The sequence below is a fragment of the Staurois parvus genome, unplaced genomic scaffold (assembly GCF_062004578.1).
Source record: "Staurois parvus isolate SC_StPar_1 unplaced genomic scaffold, SC_StPar_1.0 ptg000311l, whole genome shotgun sequence".
NCBI classification, from domain to species: domain Eukaryota; kingdom Metazoa; phylum Chordata; class Amphibia; order Anura; family Ranidae; genus Staurois; species Staurois parvus.
The window spans coordinates 1095499-1115778 of NW_028318107.1; the positions used below are offsets into that span (position 1 = coordinate 1095499).

Below are 20280 nucleotides of genomic sequence, written 5' to 3' on the forward strand. Positions count from 1 at the left end.
ACCTGAGGAATGTGCAATTACTCTGGTCAGTTTGATAATGTGTGGGCTTACATAGTTTTGGGTGACAAAAGTTACACTTCAGCAGACGGCCTGGCTCCAATCTCATGTGTTAACCTGGTTGTCCCACACCATCTGTCAGGAGATAACGTTTGCCTCTCAGGACTGGAAAGGGGGGATGTGAGGAATGATTTGAGGAATACCTCACATAACAGAAAGGAAAAGAAGAACTCCCCTTCCAGCTCTGATGAGCTAGTGTGTTACATTTGTGTCTCTGCCCCTCCCACAATGGTGACATTTCCTGCAGTAGTTTGAGTCTCTGCTCCTCCCACAATGTGAGATTTCCCCCCAGTAGTTTGTGTCTCTGTCCCTCCCACATAATGAGATTTCCACATTGTAATTTGTGTGTCTGCCCCTGCAGTAGTTTGTGTCTCTGCCTCTCCCACAATGGGGAGATTTCCTTGCAGTAGTTTGTGTCTCTGGCCCTCCCACAATGGGGAGATTTCCTTGCAGTAGTTTGTGTCTCTGTCCTTCCCACAATGGGTAGATTTCCCTGCAGTAGTTTGTGTCTCTGTCCCTCCCACAATGGGGAGAATTCCCCACAGTAGTTTGTGTCTCTGCCCCTCCCACACTGGGGAGATTTCCCCCAGTAGTTTGTATCTCTGCCCCTCCCACAATGGGGAGATTTCCCCCAGTAGTTTGTATCTCTGCCCCTCTCACAATGGGGAAATTTCCCCACAGTAGTTTGTATCTCTGTCCCTCCCACAATGGGGAGATTTCCCCACAGTAGTTTGTGTCTCTGCCCCTCCCACAATGGGGAGATTTCCCCACAGTAGTTTGTGTCTCTGTCCCTCCCACAATGGGTAGATTTTCCTGAGTAGTTTGTGTCTCTGTCCCTCCCACAATGGGGAGAATTCCCCACAGTAGTTTGTGTCTCTGCCCCTCCCACAATGGGGAAATGCCCCCACAGTAGTTTGTATCTCTGCCCCTCCCACAATGGGGAGATTTCCTTGCAGTAGTTTGGGTATCTGGCCCTCCCACAATGGGGAGATTTTCCTGCAGTAGTTTGTGTCTCTGTCCCTCCCACAATTGGGAGATTTCCCTGCAGTAGTTTGTATCTCTGCCCCTCTCACAATGGGGAAATTTCCCCACAGTAGTTTGTGTCTCTGCCCCTCCCACAATGGGGAGATTTCCCCCAGTAGTTTGCATCTCTGTCCCTCCCACAATGGGGAGATTTCTTCGCAGTAGTTTGTGTCTCTGCCCCTCCCACAATGGGGAGATTTCCCCACAGTAGTTTGTGTATCTTCCCCTCCCACAATGGGGAGATTTCCCCACAGTAGTTTGTGTCTCTGCCCCTCCCACAATGGGGAGATTTCCCCACAGTAGTTTGTGTCTCTGCCCCTCCCACATTGGGGAGATTTCCACATGGTCATTTGTGTCTCCACCTAGAGCGATTTTTCCTTGGGGGATGACACTGCTGATGAAGCCAGACTCTATATAATGCTCTGTTGTGAAGTTCCCTCCTCTGCCCTTTGTGTTACGGCAGAAGGATCATTTATAACAGAGGTGGATCTAAGTTGAAGATTTATGTACATTTACTTTGTTTATACATCAGTCTTATCATGATCCTTCTTTGAGTACATTAAATAATGGATAGTATAATGAGCGGCGCATGGACAGGGCTGACCAGACGTCGGGCAATGTTGGCTCACAGAATGCGCGGAGGGATATATAAATGTTTATTTCTAAGTTGCTGAGTGACTGGTTCTCTTGGGAGGCTGTAGGAGGCTCTCTGGAGCTTTTTCTTTTACAATGACTTTAATCTTTGTACTTTTGACTTCAGGCAATAAGGAACCATGAAAACGGTAATTGCCGTAGATCCCATATCAGTTGAAAATTAGCAGGACGTTCTTTGCTCGGTGTAAGAACATTGGGATTTCCATTCACTGTAACCAGAAGAAGGACATAATCCAGGGAGGTAGACATGGATATGGACGAGCTCAGACATGTCATCAATAATTTTAGCTTTGATAGATGTAAAAAGGGCAACCAGGGCTTCAACCAAATCCTCATCCAGCTGTTCGGGTTGTTGGGACACGGAAAGTCTTCATTCATTAACACCTCTATATACGTCTGGCAAGATGGTGAATATCAGAACTGGGCAGGGGCAGATGAGGAACATGGAGGACACCATGGAGGCCATACAAAGAATAGAATTCCACATAAACTCACAAGTAACATCATGGTGGTGGACAATCGAGGATTGCCGGTATTGGACCAATACGGGAGTGGAGAGATCTTTGCCCAGCTTGGTGAGTGGCAATTGAACAAACAGTTTTGTTGTTTATGGAATTGAAGTATAACATGGGAACCTATAGGAGCAGAAGACGGGGACAATGATCTGACCATTGATAGCAGCCAGTTTGTTTTCTGTGAAGGTCTAAAGGGATGGGTAGAAGAATGCAGATTGGTTGCTGTGGCAAAAAAGTATGCTGTAATAAATGACATTTTAATGCATCGCATAAATCAGCAATTCCCAAACTTTTGTCCCAGTTATAAAAACAACAACTGGATCTCACACATTTCATACAAAGTTATCCCACATGTAAAGCAGAAAATACCAGCACAGTGGCTAAGGGGTTAGCACTTCTGCCTGGCAGTGCTAGGGTTGTCAGTTTGAATCCCAAACACAGCACCACCTGCCTGGAGTTTATATGTTCTCCCTGTGCCTGTGTGGGTTTCCTTCCACACTCCAAAGACATGCTGGTAGTTTCATTGGCTCCTCTCTAAATGCTGGTAGGTTCATTAGCCCTAATATATGAATGTGCATTAGGGACCTTAGATTGTACGCTCCTTGAGGGTGGGGCCTGATGTGACTGTCCAATATATATGTAAAGCTCTGTGTACATTGATAGTCCATACAGGGCTTTTTTTTCAGACAGTGGGTGCAGGAATTCCCCTCTTCAGAGTCACTCCTTATCTTCGCCCCCCTACCCACCTCCAAGCACCATCCCTTGGTTCCTCACCCTACGCACCTCCCAGTACTGCCCCTTTTAGTGAATACAGAACCAAGTATCATTTTGAGGTGCTAAGAAACATGTATGAAATGTGTAAATGATAACAAAGCAGTAAATTAGAGCCCCTCCAACAACAATAGACCCCACAACAAAATACTCCCCCCTCCAACAATAGATCTCAAAGCAAATATACCCCCCCCCCCGCAACAACAGCTTCACCCTAGCAGCAATAGATATCCCAGCAGCCAGCAGCAATAGATTCCTCCCCCAAAAGTAGATCCCTCGCAGCAACAATGGACCACCCCCAGCAACAACAGACCACCCCAGCAACAAAAGATCCCCCAGCAGACAGCATCAATAGATCCATCAGCACACCCCAGCACCCTTTGCTATTACTGTATATTTATTCATTGCTGGAGGTGCCGATGCTGGGTCCCCCCCCCCTGCTGAAAAAAATCCCTGGTGCTATATAGTGTAAGTACCTGTAATAAAGTATAAGGGCTTGTGTGGGCCGATACAGTGCACTTTCAGCTGCATTCGGCTTGTGTGCTGACATCAGTTTGAGATGACATACAATTCATTGGTAGGTGTTTCTGACCTGCAGACGACCTGCCTATCACCTACTTCAAACTGTTTATGGATTCCTATACACCTGCATGGGCCAAGAAACTGTTTTGATGGGAAAAATACCCGTCCACACAGGTCCCTTTGGGAACTTCTATTGCGCTGCAGGACTTTATGGCGGAGCTCAAGGTTTCATCTGAATGGTTAACACTGTTTTTGTGAAAGAGAAAGGGGTACTACAGTATGTACTACGTACCCCCCACTCATTAACCACTTGCCTACCAGGCACTTATACCCCCTTATTTACCAGGCCAATTTTCAGCTTTCAGCGCTGCCGCATTTTGATTGACAATTGCGCGGTCATGCAACATTGTACCCATATGAAATTTTGATCATTTTTTTCTCACAAATAGAGCTTTCTTTTGGTGGTATTTAATCGCCACTGGGCGCTTTACTTTTTGCGCTATAAATTAAAAAAAGTGCAAAAAATTTGAAAAAAAAAAAAAAGTTTATTTGTTTCTTTTATAAAATTTTTCAAACAGGTATTTTTTCTCCTTCACTGATTTGCGTTGATGAGGCGGCACTGATGGGCACTGATAGGCGGCACTGATGGGCACTGATAGGCAGCACTAAAGGGCACTGATAGGCAGTACTAATGAGGTGGCACGGATAGGCGGCACTGATAGACAGCACTAATTAGGGGTCACGGATAGGCGGCACTGATATGCAGCACTGATAGGCGGCACTGATAGGTGACACTGATGATGGGTACTGATAGACGGCACTGACTGGCATCACTTCTGGGCACTGACTGGCGGCACTGACTGGCACAACCCCTGGGCACTGACTGGTGGCACTGACTGGCAGCACTGGTGGGTGGCACTGGTGGGTGGCACTGGTGGACAGCACTGGTGGGTGGGCACAGGTGGGTGGCACTGGTGGACACAGGTGGGTGGCGCTGGTGGGCACAGGTGGGTGGGCACAGGTGGGTGGCACTGCTGGGCACATGTAGGTGGCACTGCTGGGCACAGGTAGGTGGCACTGCAGAGTGGCACAGGTGGGGGCACTGCTGGGCACAGGTGGGGGCACTGCTGGGCACAGGTGGGGGCACCGCTGGGAATGGGTGGGCGGGGCTAGTGGGCGCACAGCTGATCGGAACTTGCGGGGGTCACTGCTGGGCACCGATCATCAGGGCACTGATCATCAGTGCCCTGATGATCGGTGCCGATCCCCGCTCTGACAACTGCCGGTTCTCGGCAGTACTTTCCTCACGATCTGACAGCGTGAGGAAAGTGCAGCCGAGAACCGGCACTTGCATTTTCCTGTGATCAGCGTGTCATTGGACACCGCTGATCACGTGGTAAAAGGCCGGTGGGATCGGCCTTTCACCACATCTCGTGATCAGCTGTGTCCGTAGGACACAGCGATCACGGAGATCGCCGGGTGCGCGCCCCCTGGGGCGCGCAGGAGAGCGCGTTCTGGGAGGACGTCATATGACGTCCACTCAGAACTGGCCGGCCGCGGTGAAGCCGTCATTCGGCTATGCGCGGTCGGCAAGTGGTTAATATAGGAGGAAACGGTATCAGGGAGCCCCTATGTTGTTAAAGGGAGCTTCCAGATTTTGATAAGCCCCCTGCCCACTGCAACCATATATATATATATATATATATATATATTTATTTATTTAAATATATGGGTTAGACCAAAAAATGGAAACACTCCATGAGTTGCAGGTGTGAAAGTGACACCATGTTTGGTGGTGAAAACAGAAGTGAGGTAACAGTCTTTGACTTCCGCTGTGTGATGAGACACCTAGCTAACAGTTGGGAAGCCTCACTTTGCTCATGCGCTGCTAATAATACGGAGTCATGTCAGAGCTTACTGAGCTTCAAAGAGGGCAAATTGTTGGTGCCGCTTAGCTGGTGCCTCTGTGACTGAAGTTGCCAATTTATTTGCCATGCCAGGAGGTCCAGTATCAAAGGTTTTGACAGCATATACAGTTTCCAGGAAAACATCGTCTGATGAGCATAAGCGCGGTGGACATGGTCCACTGACTGAAGGAGACAAAAAGGACCGTGTGCAGGATTGGGACCCGGAATAAGAAAACAACTGCTGCAAAAGTGACTGCAGAGCTCAATCTCAGTCTTCATGGGATTCAGTCTTCCTGGGACTGAGATTGAGCTTTGCAGTCATTTTTGCAGCAGATGGTTTTTTTATTCTGGGTCCCAATCCGGCGCAATGTCCTTTTGTCTCCTTTGGTCAGTGGACCATGTCCACCGCGCTTATGCTCATCAGACAATGTTTTCCTGGAAACTGTATACACCATCATAACCTTTGATACTGTACCTGGTGACATGGCAAATAAATTGGCGACTTCAGTCACAGAGGAACCAGCTAAGCGGCACCAACACAGGAGGTGTGTCACTGGCAGGGGCGGACTGACCATTTGAGTACTCGGGAACTGCCCGAGGGCCATGGGTCAGTAGGGGGCCCAATGAGATTCCCCTGGTACCTTTCATTGGCTTTTTATAGGCTTTTTTATGTGTGAGCGAGGACACACGGACCCCATGAGTTGTCAGTCCGCCCCTGGTCACTGGCTAGATAACCAGATCAAAACAGAGGGGAAAAAAAAGCCTAAAAACAAATGCAGCCACCACATCTAATGATTGGTGATCTGCAATATATTATTTTTTATTTAATTTTATTTATTATTTTTTGTTTTGTGTTAAATACGTCTGTAATCTCAGGATCGGCTTTGCTTCCAAAATGTAGTCTTGATTAAGCCCGGGTTCACACTGATGTGGTGCGCAATTTGCACCGTTTTCTGTACGAATTCCACACCACATCAGAATCGCACCCCTTCATGCGAACCGCTGCGGGTGTGTATGTTAACAACACCCCAAAATCAGTCTGCAATGTGCAGAATAGGATCGCATGGGTGTGAGTACCCGTGCAATCTGATTTTAGTGCGGCGCCAAAAAAGGGTCCTGCACCTTTTCGGTGCGATGTGATTTGAGCCATGCAGAATGTACGGCTCCAATTGCACCGCACAGAAATCTCATGTGAATTGCACAGGAATGCGGCGCGGTTGCTGTACGGGTCACATGCGATATGCCGCTCCGCAGAAGTGTGAACCCGGGCTCAGAGTTGCTCATAGTCAGTGAATACGTGTCTTTCCATTTCCAGGAAATCTGCTTCCATTGGGGAGAGGCGTGGAATGGACCAAGGGATTCGGACTCGTTGACAGAATTGTTAAGTCGGAGACATTGGTAAAAACCTCGGATTTCATTGTCCCGGTCTTTGTACACAGGTAAGTACGGGGATCTCCTCATTATCTTGTAAAGTTCTGAGCCCTGGTTCTCCCTGACGCAAGTTGTCATGCGAATTCACCGGTCAAATCTCATGACAAATCGCACCCAACGTTCGGCAATGGAAACATTCTACTCGGCGTGACTCCAACGAGACAAGTAGTTCCTGCAATACTTTCCCTGATTTGGGGGCACGACTCGCATAGACATCTGTGCATGAAGTCGCACCCAAAGCTGCACTGCCATCCCATGTTGAAATCATGTGACTTCAAGTGTTGGATCCAGTGGATCCGGGGCTTACTTCAATGCCATTAAAAAATTGTGCATCTAATATGGCTACAATATTCCCTTTTACTTCAAAGCCAATGTTCTAGGCTAGACATGAACCCCTTTGTGACCAAAGATCATTGATACCTCCACACCTAGATCCTATTCACCAGCTTCAGCATGTGCGGCTTAACTAATTCAAATTAATTGAGGTGTATTTCCCCCCCCCCAACAAAAATTGAATTTGAAAAACCGCTGTGCAAATACCGTGTGACATAAAAAATTGCAAAACCCGCCATTTTATTCTCTAGGGCCTCCGCCTAAAAAAATATAAAGTAATTTGATTGCATAAAATACTGATGTAAACAAAAAGTGTCAGATGAGGCCGGGTGTTCAAGTGGTAAATGTACCGGTGTACTTCGGTTTACCAACGCCTCCGTTAACATCATTTTCAATTTACGAATGAAAATCCATTGAAAATAACGCCTCGGTTTACAAATTTTTTTCGCAATACGAAGTGTATGTTGGTGCTAATTTTTAAATACAATTGCCAGCTTTTTTTTTTCTTCACTATATCTCACAGAATTAGCTGTCACTTTCTCGGGAGCTAAAGGATACTTTGTTTCTTTTATCTCGGGAAACAAACTAAAAGGAAACATTTGTATCTCTTATCTCGGGAAACAAACTAAAAGGAAACTTTGTTTCTTTAACTCGGGGAAATAAACTAAAGGGAAACATTGTTTCTTTTAATTCAGGAAATAGACTAAATGGAAACTTTGTTTCTTTTATCTGGGGGGAAAGTGACAGCTGATTCTCTGAGCTATAGTGAAGAAAAAAAAAAGCTGGTAATCACATTTAAAAACCGGCACCGACCTTTAATGACAGCGACTTTTTAAAAACTTTTTTCTGACCTCCATAACGGATTAATTGGTTTTCAATGCATTCCTATGGGAAACCAAATTTCGGTGTAAAATATGTTTGCAATACAAAACATCCCGGAGAATGCATAAAATTCATAAACCGAGGTACACCTGTATTGTTTAAATGCAAGTAGTGTAAGCGGGGCTTTTTGTTTTTTTAGGTGCAGGAACTCCCCCTTTCTTAGCCACTTCTTCTCTTCCCCCCCCCCCCCCAGCTCTGAGCACCCTTCCTTGGTTCCACCCCCTGCCCACCTCCCAGTACAGCTCCTTTTAGTGAATACACAGCCAAGTATCACTTTGAGGTGCGAAGTAATTTGTGTGGAATGTGTTAATAACAAGAAAAGCAGTACATTAGATCCCCCACAGCTAGCAGTAATAGATCCCCCACAGCATTAATAAATTATCTTAGCAACAATGAACTCCCAAAACAAAATACCACCCCAGCAACAATAGACTCCCAGCAACAACAACAGATCCCCCATCAGCCAGCATCCAGACTCCAGGACCCAGCAGCAATAGAACCCCTTCTTTAACAGTAGATCCCCTCCAACAGCAATTGACCTCCCAGCAACAATAGACCACTACCCAAAAATAGACCCCCTCCAGTGACAATAGATCCCCCCGCAGTCAGCATAAATAGACCCTCCAGCACATCCCAGGACCCCTTGCCATTTCAAGCATTCAGTGCTGGAGGTGCCATAACTGCATTCCTCCACGTTCCTGCTGAAAAAAAGCCCTGAGTGTACGTATCTGAATAAGCCCGGGTTCACAGGGTTCACACTGATGTGGTGCAAAATTTACAGCATTTTTAGTGCAAATTCCTCACCGCATCAGAATCGCACCCCGTTCATGCGAACCACTGCCAGTGTGTATGATAAGTTAACAATACCCTGAAATAGATCCACAAATTGCAGTGCGATGTGCAGAATCGGATCACATAGGTGTGAATACCCATGCGATCCCATTCTAGTACGGACCTAAAAAAGGGTCCTGCACCTTTCTGGTGCAGGTGTGGTGAGATTTGAGCCATACATAATATATGGTTTCAATCGGAACACACACAAATCGCATGTGATTTGCACAGGAATGTGGTGCGAATGACATGCGATATACAGTGATGCACAAGTGTGAACCCGGGCTTAGACTTCCTAACAGCCTCTTGCAGTCCCTGTACAGCAGAGCTCAGACTGGAGGAGGAAGTAACAGTATAAAGCCCAGCAGTTGGTCTGCAGTGCAACGGGCATGTGGAAAGGAGGAGAAAGCAATGTGATAGATATCTGAGGCTATCGGTCTTCTTCTTCATCGTCCAATCACTGCCTCGGGGAGGAACAAGACCTATAAATATTACTGAACTGCATCAAAGAAAATTGAAGGCCTCTTCGTCTGATAGTATGCTGTGTGTGGCAGAGCTGTGTATTTCTCAAGACTGGGTGGACAGGAATATAAATCCTTGGTAAAGCATCTCCCGTATGCATTTTATGGGTATTTAGCTGGGGGCTGGGGTTTGTTTTGAAGGCTTTATTATACCTTATGGCCCCTTGGATCTCTTCTAATTGTATATCTGTACAGCTCTGGAAAATAACGTCTTCATCCCTTTTGCTTAGTGTGAAGCATATCATTCCTGCCGAGGAAGGTACAGAATTGAAGAGGATTCTTCATACGGCCCGAGATCTGACTGGTAAGTTCTGACTTTCATTGAAATAAAATTCTGGACAAGAATGTTTTCACAAAAAGTGTCACATGTGTAGCGCCCATCTAGATCGGTTCTAGGATTAGGTAAATGTAGTTCTGGCTTACCGGGTTCCATGCAGGAGGATTTTTGTTGTTGGGTAAATGTAGTTCTGGCTTACGGGGTTCCATGCAGGAGGATTTTTGTTGTTGGGTAAATTTAGCTTGTCTCACTATAACCAGTGTGGTTGCAGTCGCTGAGTAGAGCCGGCCATACATGGGTCAAATTCTGAAATAATTTTCTTTTGAAAATCGTAACTAAGAATTTTCTTTTGAATTTTGCACCATTTCTGGGCCACAGAATCGGCTGATTTTCGTGCGGTCATTGAATCTAAGTGATGGGGCATGTTGGAAATTTAAAAAAAAAAATGAGCAAATTTTTAATCAATGAAGGGAGAATCATGCAAGAAATGAATCGAAAAAGAAATGAGCGTGAGCTGTGACCTGGAAAGGAAAGTAGTTTCTCGGCCAGAAAAAATGTCAGAACCATATATAGATAAACATATAAAGTAAGTCTCATCTAACAAATGATTCAACTGAACTAAAAAGTTCAAAACCATCTAAAATGGTGGAGGTGTTCTATAGTCCTTAATAAATGTTGGTATATGAAAGGTATATGGGAGATCCGACACTGGGTGAAATGCCCCCTCACCTCCATGAAGCGACCCCACAGGGTCAAAGCACTTGTTCAAGCAATACCACATCAACTGGGAACCCGGACCCCCTCCTGAAGGTTTAGGGTCCAATGATGGATCAATCCCCCTCACTGTTAAACAATGGCACTGCAGGCAGCCTCTTCAGAAGTATCTCAGGAACAGCAAATCCTCATATGGCCATGGAAGATAAAAAGGAAGATTCTCCCATAGTGTAAATTATTTTCTGTAGCAACATGGAGGTGAAACTGAAGGCTTGGTTGGTTGAACTTCAAAACCAGTGTTGACACCATCGGATTACAAAATGTGCAACATTTCTGATTTTCTAAAGAAATTTGTTCAGAATTTGACCCGCGTATGGCCCGCATTAGGTAAATGTAGTTGTGCTCACTGTAGTCAGTGCAGCTGTGTGTGATTAGTTAGGTCTGCTCAGCATTTCAGCTGCTGCTGGTGGTTTGATTGTTTCCTCTGTTTTCCAGACAGCAGTAGAATCCTCTGGAACATAGGAGCAATGCCAATAGCAGCATGAATATGTATACAGCCCTGGCCAATCCCAGGGAGGTCTGGCCTGGAGGAGGCTGGGAGTCTGTATAAATACTGTGAGATACAGAGCTTCTGGGTCTTTCCCTTCAGGAGAGGAACCCAGCCTGGAGGGTTTGCTGCCCTCTGGGCAGTGCCACCATGTGCTTGCTGATAGTGAGGCCTCAGGTGATGCTGAAGCTACAGAGAGCTGACTGAGGGGCTGCCGTACGAAGATCTAGTCTGCTATCACTGGAGGAAAGTGTTGCATGGATTTTGCAAGGAGGCAACCAACTGTCTCTGAGCATTTGTGAGTCCCAGGGGCTGACTGACAACTTATGGGGCCCCCCGGCAATAGGGGATCATGGGGCCCCTGTGTCCTTGCCCAAACTCAAAAAAGCCTATGAAAAAGGTACCAGGGGCATCTCATGGGGCCCCCTACTGACCCCGGGCCCTCGGGCAGTGCCCAACTTTCCAAATGGTCAGTTTGCCCCTGGTGAGTCCAGACTGCTGAGAGAGCTCTTAGAGGCTTTTGGCTGCTGTCACTCCCTTGTGCTAGAGAGTCAGCTGTGTGTTTGTCTGAAGGGGTCATCCAGGGGTTAGAAGCTCAAAGAAAACAATAATAATAATATGAAAACATCATAAAATAGGGACTATTTCAGGACTATTTTTGCTAGGTCCTGGGACTGTCCTTTGATTTCAATGATATTGTGCCATCTAAACATTCCAGCAAAGACTTATTTGGGCACAGTAAGTTGCTATCACATTAGTGGACAAGGGTTATAGTAGTTAGGATTGCAAACAACCAAGACAACTATTCCTCTTTTGGGAATTCTTGCTTACGCCTGACCAATATCTGGACAGACAAGAAAACCTTTGAACTCTTCCATATTTGAATGTAACTTTGTTCGCTTCTCTTTCCAGGCATCTATCCTATTGTGGTTCTCACCCACAAGACCTATGGGAACTTAACTACCGTTGAGTCCTCTTTCAGGGACATGGGCATAGAGAGGATTTTTGCATTTGAAAATTACACCCATGAAGACCACTTTAAAACCAGGGGAAGACATGAGGAAGTGCTGAAGTTCCTCCAGGAAGTCATTAAAGATGCTCAATTCCGGGTAGAACATCAGACACGGAATCCAGTGAAGGAGATGCATGAACGCAAACAGTTTGTCATGAATTACATTCACCAGAGAGAGAAGAAGATGCAGCAGGAAAGTCTGGAGAAAAAGAAAGCCTTAGAGCAAGCCAAAAAGAACATTGATCTAAAAAGACAAGAGGAAGAGTTAGAAAGAGAGAGACAGAGGAGAAGAGAGGCTGAAGAAGCTGAGCTGAGGAAACGAAGAGAAGATTTGGAGAGGCAGAGATCATCTGAACAAGTGAAATATGAGCAGGAAATGAGAGCACAGCAGGAGGCCAATGCCAAAGGAGGCAAGAAAAAGTTTAGATTGTTTGGTAAGAAGAAGAAGTAGAAATTATAAACAGAATTGCAAAAAAAACATTATAGGGATTGTAGCTAAAATATTCATGCTGTATCTGTAAGCATCAGGGTGAAGTACAAAAAGGAGACTTAGTCTCCTGAAAGACACAAGCCTGGTACTGAGCAGTACAGTCTTGGACACCACCTTCACAGAATCTGCTTCACCTCCACAGAATCTGCTTCACCTCCACAGAATCATCCACACCTTCATGGAATCTTCTACACCTCCGCAAAACCTTCTATGGCTCCATAGAAACTTCTATACTATTCTACACCTTCATGGAATCTTCTACACTTCTACAGACTACTCTACACCTCCACATTGTTTTCTATACCACCACAAAACCTTCTACACCTTCATGGAATCTTCTACACTTCTACAGATTACTCTACACCTCCACATTGTCTTCTATACCACCACAAAACCTTCTACACCTTCATGGAATCTTCTACACTTCTACAGACTACTCTACACCTCCACATTGTCTTCTATACCACCACAAAACCTTCTACACCTTCATGGAATCTTCTACACTTCTACAGACTACTCTACACCTCCACATTGTCTTCTATACCACCACAAAACCTTCTACACCTTCATGGAATCTTCTACACTTCTACAGACTACTCTACACCTCCACATTGTCTTCTATACCACCACAAAACTTTCTACACCTTCATGGAATCTTCTACACTTCTACAGAATGCTCTACACCTCCACATTGTCTTCTATACCACCACAAAACCTTCTACACCTTCATGGAATCTTCTACACTTCTACAGAATGCTCTACACCTCCACATTGTCTTCTATACCACCACAAAACCTTCTACACCTTCATGGAATCTTCTACACTTCTACAGACTACTCTACACCTCCACATTGTCTTCTATACCACCACACAACCTTCTACACCTTCATGGAATCTTCTACACTTCTACAGACTACTCTACACCTCCACATTGTCTTCTATACCACCACAAAACCTTCTACACCTTCATGGAATCTTCTACACTTCTACAGACTACTCTACACCTCCACATTGTCTTCTATACCACCACACAACCTTCTACACCTTCATGGAATCTTCTACACTTCTACAGACTACTCTACACCTCCACATTGTCTTCTATACCACCACACAACCTTCTACACCTTCATGGAATCTTCTACACTTCTACAGAATGCTCTACACCTCCACAGAGTCTTCAAAACCTTCACAAAATCTTCTACTCCTCCACAGAATCTTCTACACATCTACAGAATGTTTTTCACCTCCACAGAAGCCTGTAATCATCTACATTCACCGGCCACTTTATTAGGTCCACAACTGCACAACTGCTCTTGAAGATTGTAACTGCACTTTGCAGAGTGCACAGTCTATTTGCCTTTAGTGAATCAACCCCTCTGTCCAGTCTTTCCACCCCCTCCCCCTTCCCATACTCTCTTCATAGAAACCCTACTGTTGGTCCCCATTGATTGGAGCACAGGGGTGGAAAGGGTGGACAGAGGGGTTGATTTGCCAAAGGCAAAGACTGTGCACTTTGCAAAGTGCAGTTACACTCTTCAAGAGCAGCTGTTCCAGAGCTTAGTAAATGGGCAGAAGCTCTGCTGACTTCCATCATCCAATCACATGCAAGCAAAAATGCTGTTTTTTTTCTTTTCCTGGCATGTGATTGGGTATTCTTTGCAAAGTGAAGCTTCATCTCATTTACTAAGCTCTGGAGCAACTGCATTTTGCAAAGTGCACAGTCTATTTGCCTTTAGTAAATCAACCCCATAGTCAGCACTTGACAAGTGCCTGTCACAAATATCTCTTCTCATACTAACCCCCAAAGCAATGGAAGATCACTGCTGCTGGGGTATCCGGGAGCAGAAGACTTCAGATTTCCTCCTACCACACCAGACACCAACACGACTTTAAAAAAAAAATCACTAAACTCGAGCTTTAATAAAAAATGTGATGTCTTTTCTCTATCCTCCCTTCACCCCCCCCCCCCAGTCTGCTAATGGGACAGTGAAAAAGCAGAAGCCGACTGGTAAATTCATCACTCTGCTCTCTCTGCTCTCACCTACTACCTGTATGCTGTTGGTGAATATATCTGTATGCAACACCTTTGATTGGCCTTCAACCCTGCCCTCCCTCTCCTAGTCTCAGTATCTCTATACAAGAATTCAGCTGCTTTTGTTGCATTTAAACAATAGAGTGAACAATGTAGTAATGATCCCAGAGCGGAATTCATTTGTGTTCTCATCTTTAAATGATGCTGAAGTTTTACTGAAGTTGCATATCCAAAAAGAAAGTTTTTAGTAAATGTTTGAAGCCATTTGTGATGCTATAGAAGTTCTATAGAAATAAAGTTGTATTATCTGTAAGACTTTTGCTTCTTTGCCAACCCTGATAGATGCATGCAGATGGCAGCACATTGGAGACCATGGACATTGCTAGGATTGGTAAAGATCTGGGGCTTCCAGAAGAGAGGAGTGCAAAGGGTGGGTGTGATCAAATTGTGACAACAGTGGGCGGGGCTACTGTTAGAAACCACGGGGGCCAAATACAGCCAACATAACAGCCCCCCCAAAAAAAACAATTATGAATGAACACAATGGGTGATCAATACCAATCAGTCATTGTCTTCACTCAATAAAGGAAGGGGCTGGTAAATGTGACATTTACTGGACCCTTCCCCCACCTCTCCATCTTGAAGAATGCTATTGTGTGCTGGCAGCTGGCGGTGGGAAGGAGAGAAGCAGCACTGCAGGGGTGGGGGCACACAGGGGGGCCTGGACAGCAGGGGGAAATGTATGGTGCACATGGAGGCTGATCGGGTGCAGCTGGAGGCAATTACTGGAATTGATCCCTTGTGTGCCCCTCTCTGCATCTGCCGAAAGCCAACAGGAGGGAAAGAGAAGAAGCCGGCTTCCAGCTGCTGCAGAGAAAGCCATACCGGGGATTGGTTTCAGTATTTGCCACCCCCTTCCCCCCCACCATCCCATTCACCCTCCCTGCCCACATCTGATTCACCCAGCTGCCAGCCCCCCCCCCCCCCCTGCTGGCAGCTGGACCCAATACAGGAGGACTGGTGGTACCTCCTTATCCACGGTCCTGACAGTGGGAGGGGCTTAAAGGAATATAGTTTAATAAAATCTGAGCACACACTGTATACATTCACTAATATACCACAGTCCTCGTACCTACAAAACATGCTTAAAGTGGTTGTAAACCCTTAATCAATGAAGTAACCAGCCTCAGGCGATACACAGAGATGAAACAAATCCTCCCACATAAGTTGTACCTGTTTGTCTGAAGCCATTAGCACTGTGCAGCCTTATAAAACTCAGAGAAGAAAAGGGTTTTTCACAGACTTGCAAAGCAGAGGGTGGGGAGCTGCTGCTACACACTGTAAATAAATGAACAATCAAATCCTTGTGTGCTGCTATGGATCTGACCCAACTCCATGTGTTGAAAACATCAAAGATATAAAGTAAAAAATACAGAATAAAATGAAAAATAATCCCATGTGTTGTGTTAAAACGTAGCGATCCCCCAGAAGGGGCTGCTTAAGTTTGTTCACTCCACCACTCAACCCCAAGAACTGTCTCACCCCACACCCCAGGTGTGTCTCCCCACTGATACACCTGACAATAGTGAAGTACAAGGACCACACGTTATAATAAAACACAGAGATCAGCTTTACTGTAAGACCTCTATGGGAAGTAATAAACATGAACAACAGGTATACGTTCGGTGAATCAAGAGAACAGCAAATCCTGAGACCGGAGGCGATATAACTCACTTTTACACTCAGTCTGCTTTCAGGGGATTCCACCCGTGAATAACCCCAAGAGCAGAGGAAACACTTACATGGCGCCCTCAAAGTGGGTCTAAACCCCTTTACATAAACTCGGCTCTATGATGTCCAAGCAGGAGGAGAGCAGAAGGATGACTCTCTGTGGTGTCAGACTTCTCCCTTCTAACCCCCGACACCACAAGCCCAATAGGCAAACACTGCGCCCAACTGATGCTTAGTAGCTACTTTCCAAGGTAAAGCTATTCCCTCCCACACCATGCAATATAGAGGCCTGAATACGCATGCGCGTGCCCGTATGGCACCAGTAACGTCAGTCTCTTGGTAACAGGATGAATGTTGGGATCTTCAGCGAGACACTTTCATTGGTGCACTTACACTCCTATGGTAAAGTATCATTGTAATCCCGTGGCAGGATTTGTATGGCAAAGCAAACACTGTGTCTGTATAGCAGAGCCATCTATACAACCCAGTGCCTGGTGAGTATGGGAGAAGTGTCATGTCTCTGTGTGCCGTGTTCCTGTCATCTGCCAGGGGGCAAAATCCCTCTCACCAGATCCTGGGATTAAGGCCCAAACCATGGTCCTGGAAATGACCGGCTCCTCTGGTCACCTCACGATGAGCCCTTCACACTGTCGGTGTAGGCACTGTACTGTAGGCCACATCTCTCAGGTTGGATGTTCCCTGACTGATGCAGATAACTCAGCATGCTGTGAACTGACCCTGAGCACTTCTCTGCCAGGTCCAGACTGTTCCCTGCCACATGCAGACTGTCCTCCCCTCAGGAAAACACAAGATGGATCCCTTCACTCTGCTCTCCTTAAGCATGATGGCTTTTGTAGTTCTATCTCCATATCAGCCTATCAGGCCGTTTCTGTTCAAGACTGCATCTTCCACAATGCTTTGCAGCTGCAGCTCCTGCTTGAGAAAGTCCCTGTCATTGGCTTCTTTAATGGCTCTTCTGATTGGCTCTCTCTCTCTCTCTATTACAGTCTGAGAGGAGAAGGGAGGGGCTGAAATCCCTCACTGTGCAAGTGTCAGGGTTCAGAGGAGATGCAAGGCAGCAGATTACAGCAGTCACAGAGAGGATTAATCTCCCCGCTACAAGCACAACCAACCAAACAGCATACATAGTGCTACTTCTGTGCCATAAAAAATATAAAAATATATATGTATGAAATACACCAGAAACAATAGAAAATATAAAAATATATATGTATGAAATACACCAGAAACAATAAAAAATATAAAAATATATATGTATGAAATACACCAGAAACAATAGAAAATATTTAGATGTGAACCAGCCGCAGTGCACTCTCTGACCTCTCACACTAGTCATCAAACCTATAAAAAAAAACACAAATATAGTGCTGCGCTAATCACATAAACGTGAGTGTCACACTCAATCCCACAAACTGTAAACCAAAATACAAAATATAATATAAAATCTCACTGTGATCATGTAAAGTTATCCTGTGCACATATTAACCCAACTGATATGACAATAAATCTTGAAATGTATAAGTTAAAGTGTTACTAAACCCACAACCAGGGGTGGACTGACCATTTGGAAACTCGGGCACTGCCCGAGGGCCCGGGGTCAGTAGGGGGCCCCATAAGATGCCCCTGGTAGCTTTTTCATAGACTTTTTTGAGTTTGGGCAAGGACACAGGGGCCCCATGATCCCCTATTGCCCAGGGGCCCCATGAGTTGTCAGTCCGCCCATGCCCACAACAGTACAATCAGTCTGTAGATGCAGGAAAGCATGCTTGTTATACTCTTTTATTATTTACTTCAGGATAAATGTTTTTTTCACAAACTCCCTCCCCTGCTGAAGAGGGAGGCTGATCTAGAACAATCATTTTCTGAGATGCAATGGCTAAAGGCAATAGAATCTGTCTTTACATCTATCTGTTCCATCCACTCAATTTATGGGAGCAGACACGTAAGCTCAACCTTCGCTGGTATGTCACCCCAACCAAGATGCACAAAATAGACCCCTCAGCATCGCCCAAATGCTGGAGAGACTGTGTAGGATTGGGAACTCTGCCTCAAATATTCTGGGGATGCACCAAATTTAATAGCTTTTGGTCCAGCATTTCCCAACTAATAAGTTTGGTCTCCAAAACATCTTGCATTCTTACTTCCAAATTAACCCTACTGAATATTGGTATTGAGGAATACCCACATCATTCCCAAAAACTGATTACCCATATTCTATTAGCTGCTAGATTGGCTGTAGCACGGCACTGAAAATCACAAATTCTACCTCCTCAAGATAAGGTGTTCACCATATTACGTATGAACAAATGCTAGCATCTAGTGAAGGTAAATTACAAAAATCCAATAAAGATTGGACCAACTGGTTCAGCTGATACTCTTTGCTATACAAATCGGTGACGTAACTGCTCCTGTCTACTTATTCTCCCCTTCCCTTCTTATGTTAAGTACTATAAGTATTCCAATTGATCAATATGTTTCCTGCTTCACCCTCACGACAAGCCACTTAAGTGTCAAAACAAACTGTTTGTTATTGCTGAGTCCAATGTACCACCTCAGTTTTTTATTTTCTTTTGTTGTTTAATTTCTTATTGGTAACATTTCATATTATCTATATATGATAACTCATTTGCAGGCTGTTATATTTGTAACTCCTAAACTCAATAAAAACTATTGAAAATAAAAATCAGTAATGGTGCAACTGGATTACACTGAAATGCATTAAAACACCAGAAATGCACCAGAGGTCACATGTCCTGAATTGAGATAAAGAAAAAAGATGGGAAAAATGCACACAACCTCCTACAGGCCTCAGAAGCTATCTCAGTAGGTTATCACCCATTATCACTCAATGGGTGGTAATGGTGATACACAGTCCACTTTACACACAGGTGAGAAAAGTCTTCATACATGTGCAGGTGCCACTGGTGTCAAAAGATCCTAAAATGGTCTGAGTGCCCCCTCACCTCCTTGAAATGACCACAAGGGCCAGCACACTTCCACCACGGATCTCACAGGAACCACCTTGCCTATTGGACCATACCAGATACCACACCAGAGCCGCTCTCTTCCGGACCTCCTCCTGCTCCTCTTTTTCCTGGCAATACCTCACGTCCCCACAGGTTCCACTCAGAGACACAAATAAACATGCTCCATAGCGTAATGCTGTAATTTTATTATAAGATATAAATAAAATGCCCACTCACATGTTTGTAGATAGTAATAAGCCCATATTCTCATAATATCCTCATAGCATGTGTATTCTAATATGGCACGTGCGCCAGACGTGACGTCACCGCGCTCAGGAAATGTCGTCGAGGCGTACCAACGCGTTGCGTCACGGGTAACACATGACTTCATCAGGATGAACAAAGTGTGCTGGCCCTTGTGGTCATTTCAAGGAGGTGAGGGGGCACTCAGACCATTTTAGGATTTTTTGACACCAGTGGCACCTTCACGTGTAAGAAGACTTTTCTCACCTAGTGGAACCTGTGGGGACGTGAGGTATTGCCAGGAAAAAGAGGAGCAGGAGGAGGTTCGGATGACAGAGGCTCTGGTGTGGTATCTGGTATGGTCCAATAGGCAAGGTGGTTCCTGTGAGATCCGTGGTACTTGCTACAAAGTGTGCTGGCCCTTGTGGTCATTTCAAGGAGGTGAGGGGGCACTCAGACCATTTTAGGATCTTTTGACACCAGTGGCACCTTCACGTGTATGAAGACATTTCTCACCTGTGTGTAAAGTGGACTGTGTATCACCATTACCACCCATTCAGTGTGTTACACCTGCACCTTGTCTGTGCTCCTGATTTGGAACCATTTTATGTTGATTTACGTTCACTGAGTGACTCACTGGCTCCCCTTATTTGGAGTGATATGTTTATGAGCATGTTATGTTTTATATGAGCATTTTACGTGTTCGATTGTGAATTTATGTACATTCCATTTGTGCGCTTTTGTTTGTTTTTTAGCAGCTGTTTATTTATTTATTATTTCTATATTTATTAGCGCTACAC

The 20280-nt window shown here is 45.2% G+C and overlaps 1 protein-coding gene across 1 annotated transcript; it reads left to right on the forward strand.

The window, feature by feature from the left end:
- Positions 1 to 1892: 1892 nt before the first annotated feature.
- Positions 1893 to 14832, forward strand: LOC149457616 (uncharacterized). Its single transcript, XM_089683478.1, has 4 exons — positions 1893 to 2309; positions 6765 to 6888; positions 9678 to 9751; positions 11898 to 14832. The coding sequence occupies exons 1-4, from the start codon at positions 1982 to 1984 to the stop codon at positions 12446 to 12448; spliced, it is 1077 nt and encodes a 358-aa protein (XP_089539604.1). The 5' UTR covers positions 1893 to 1981; the 3' UTR covers positions 12449 to 14832.
- Positions 14833 to 20280: the final 5448 nt, after the last annotated feature.

Coding starts and splice junctions, on each gene's coding strand:
- LOC149457616 (XM_089683478.1), top strand. CDS start 1,982: ATGGATATGGACGAGCTCAGACATGTCATCAATAATTTTAGCTTTGAT. Junction 2,310..6,764: donor AGAGATCTTTGCCCAGCTTG/GTGAGTGGCAAT, acceptor TTCCATTTCCAG/GAAATCTGCTTCCATTGGGG. Junction 9,752..11,897: donor TACGGCCCGAGATCTGACTG/GTAAGTTCTGAC, acceptor TTCTCTTTCCAG/GCATCTATCCTATTGTGGTT.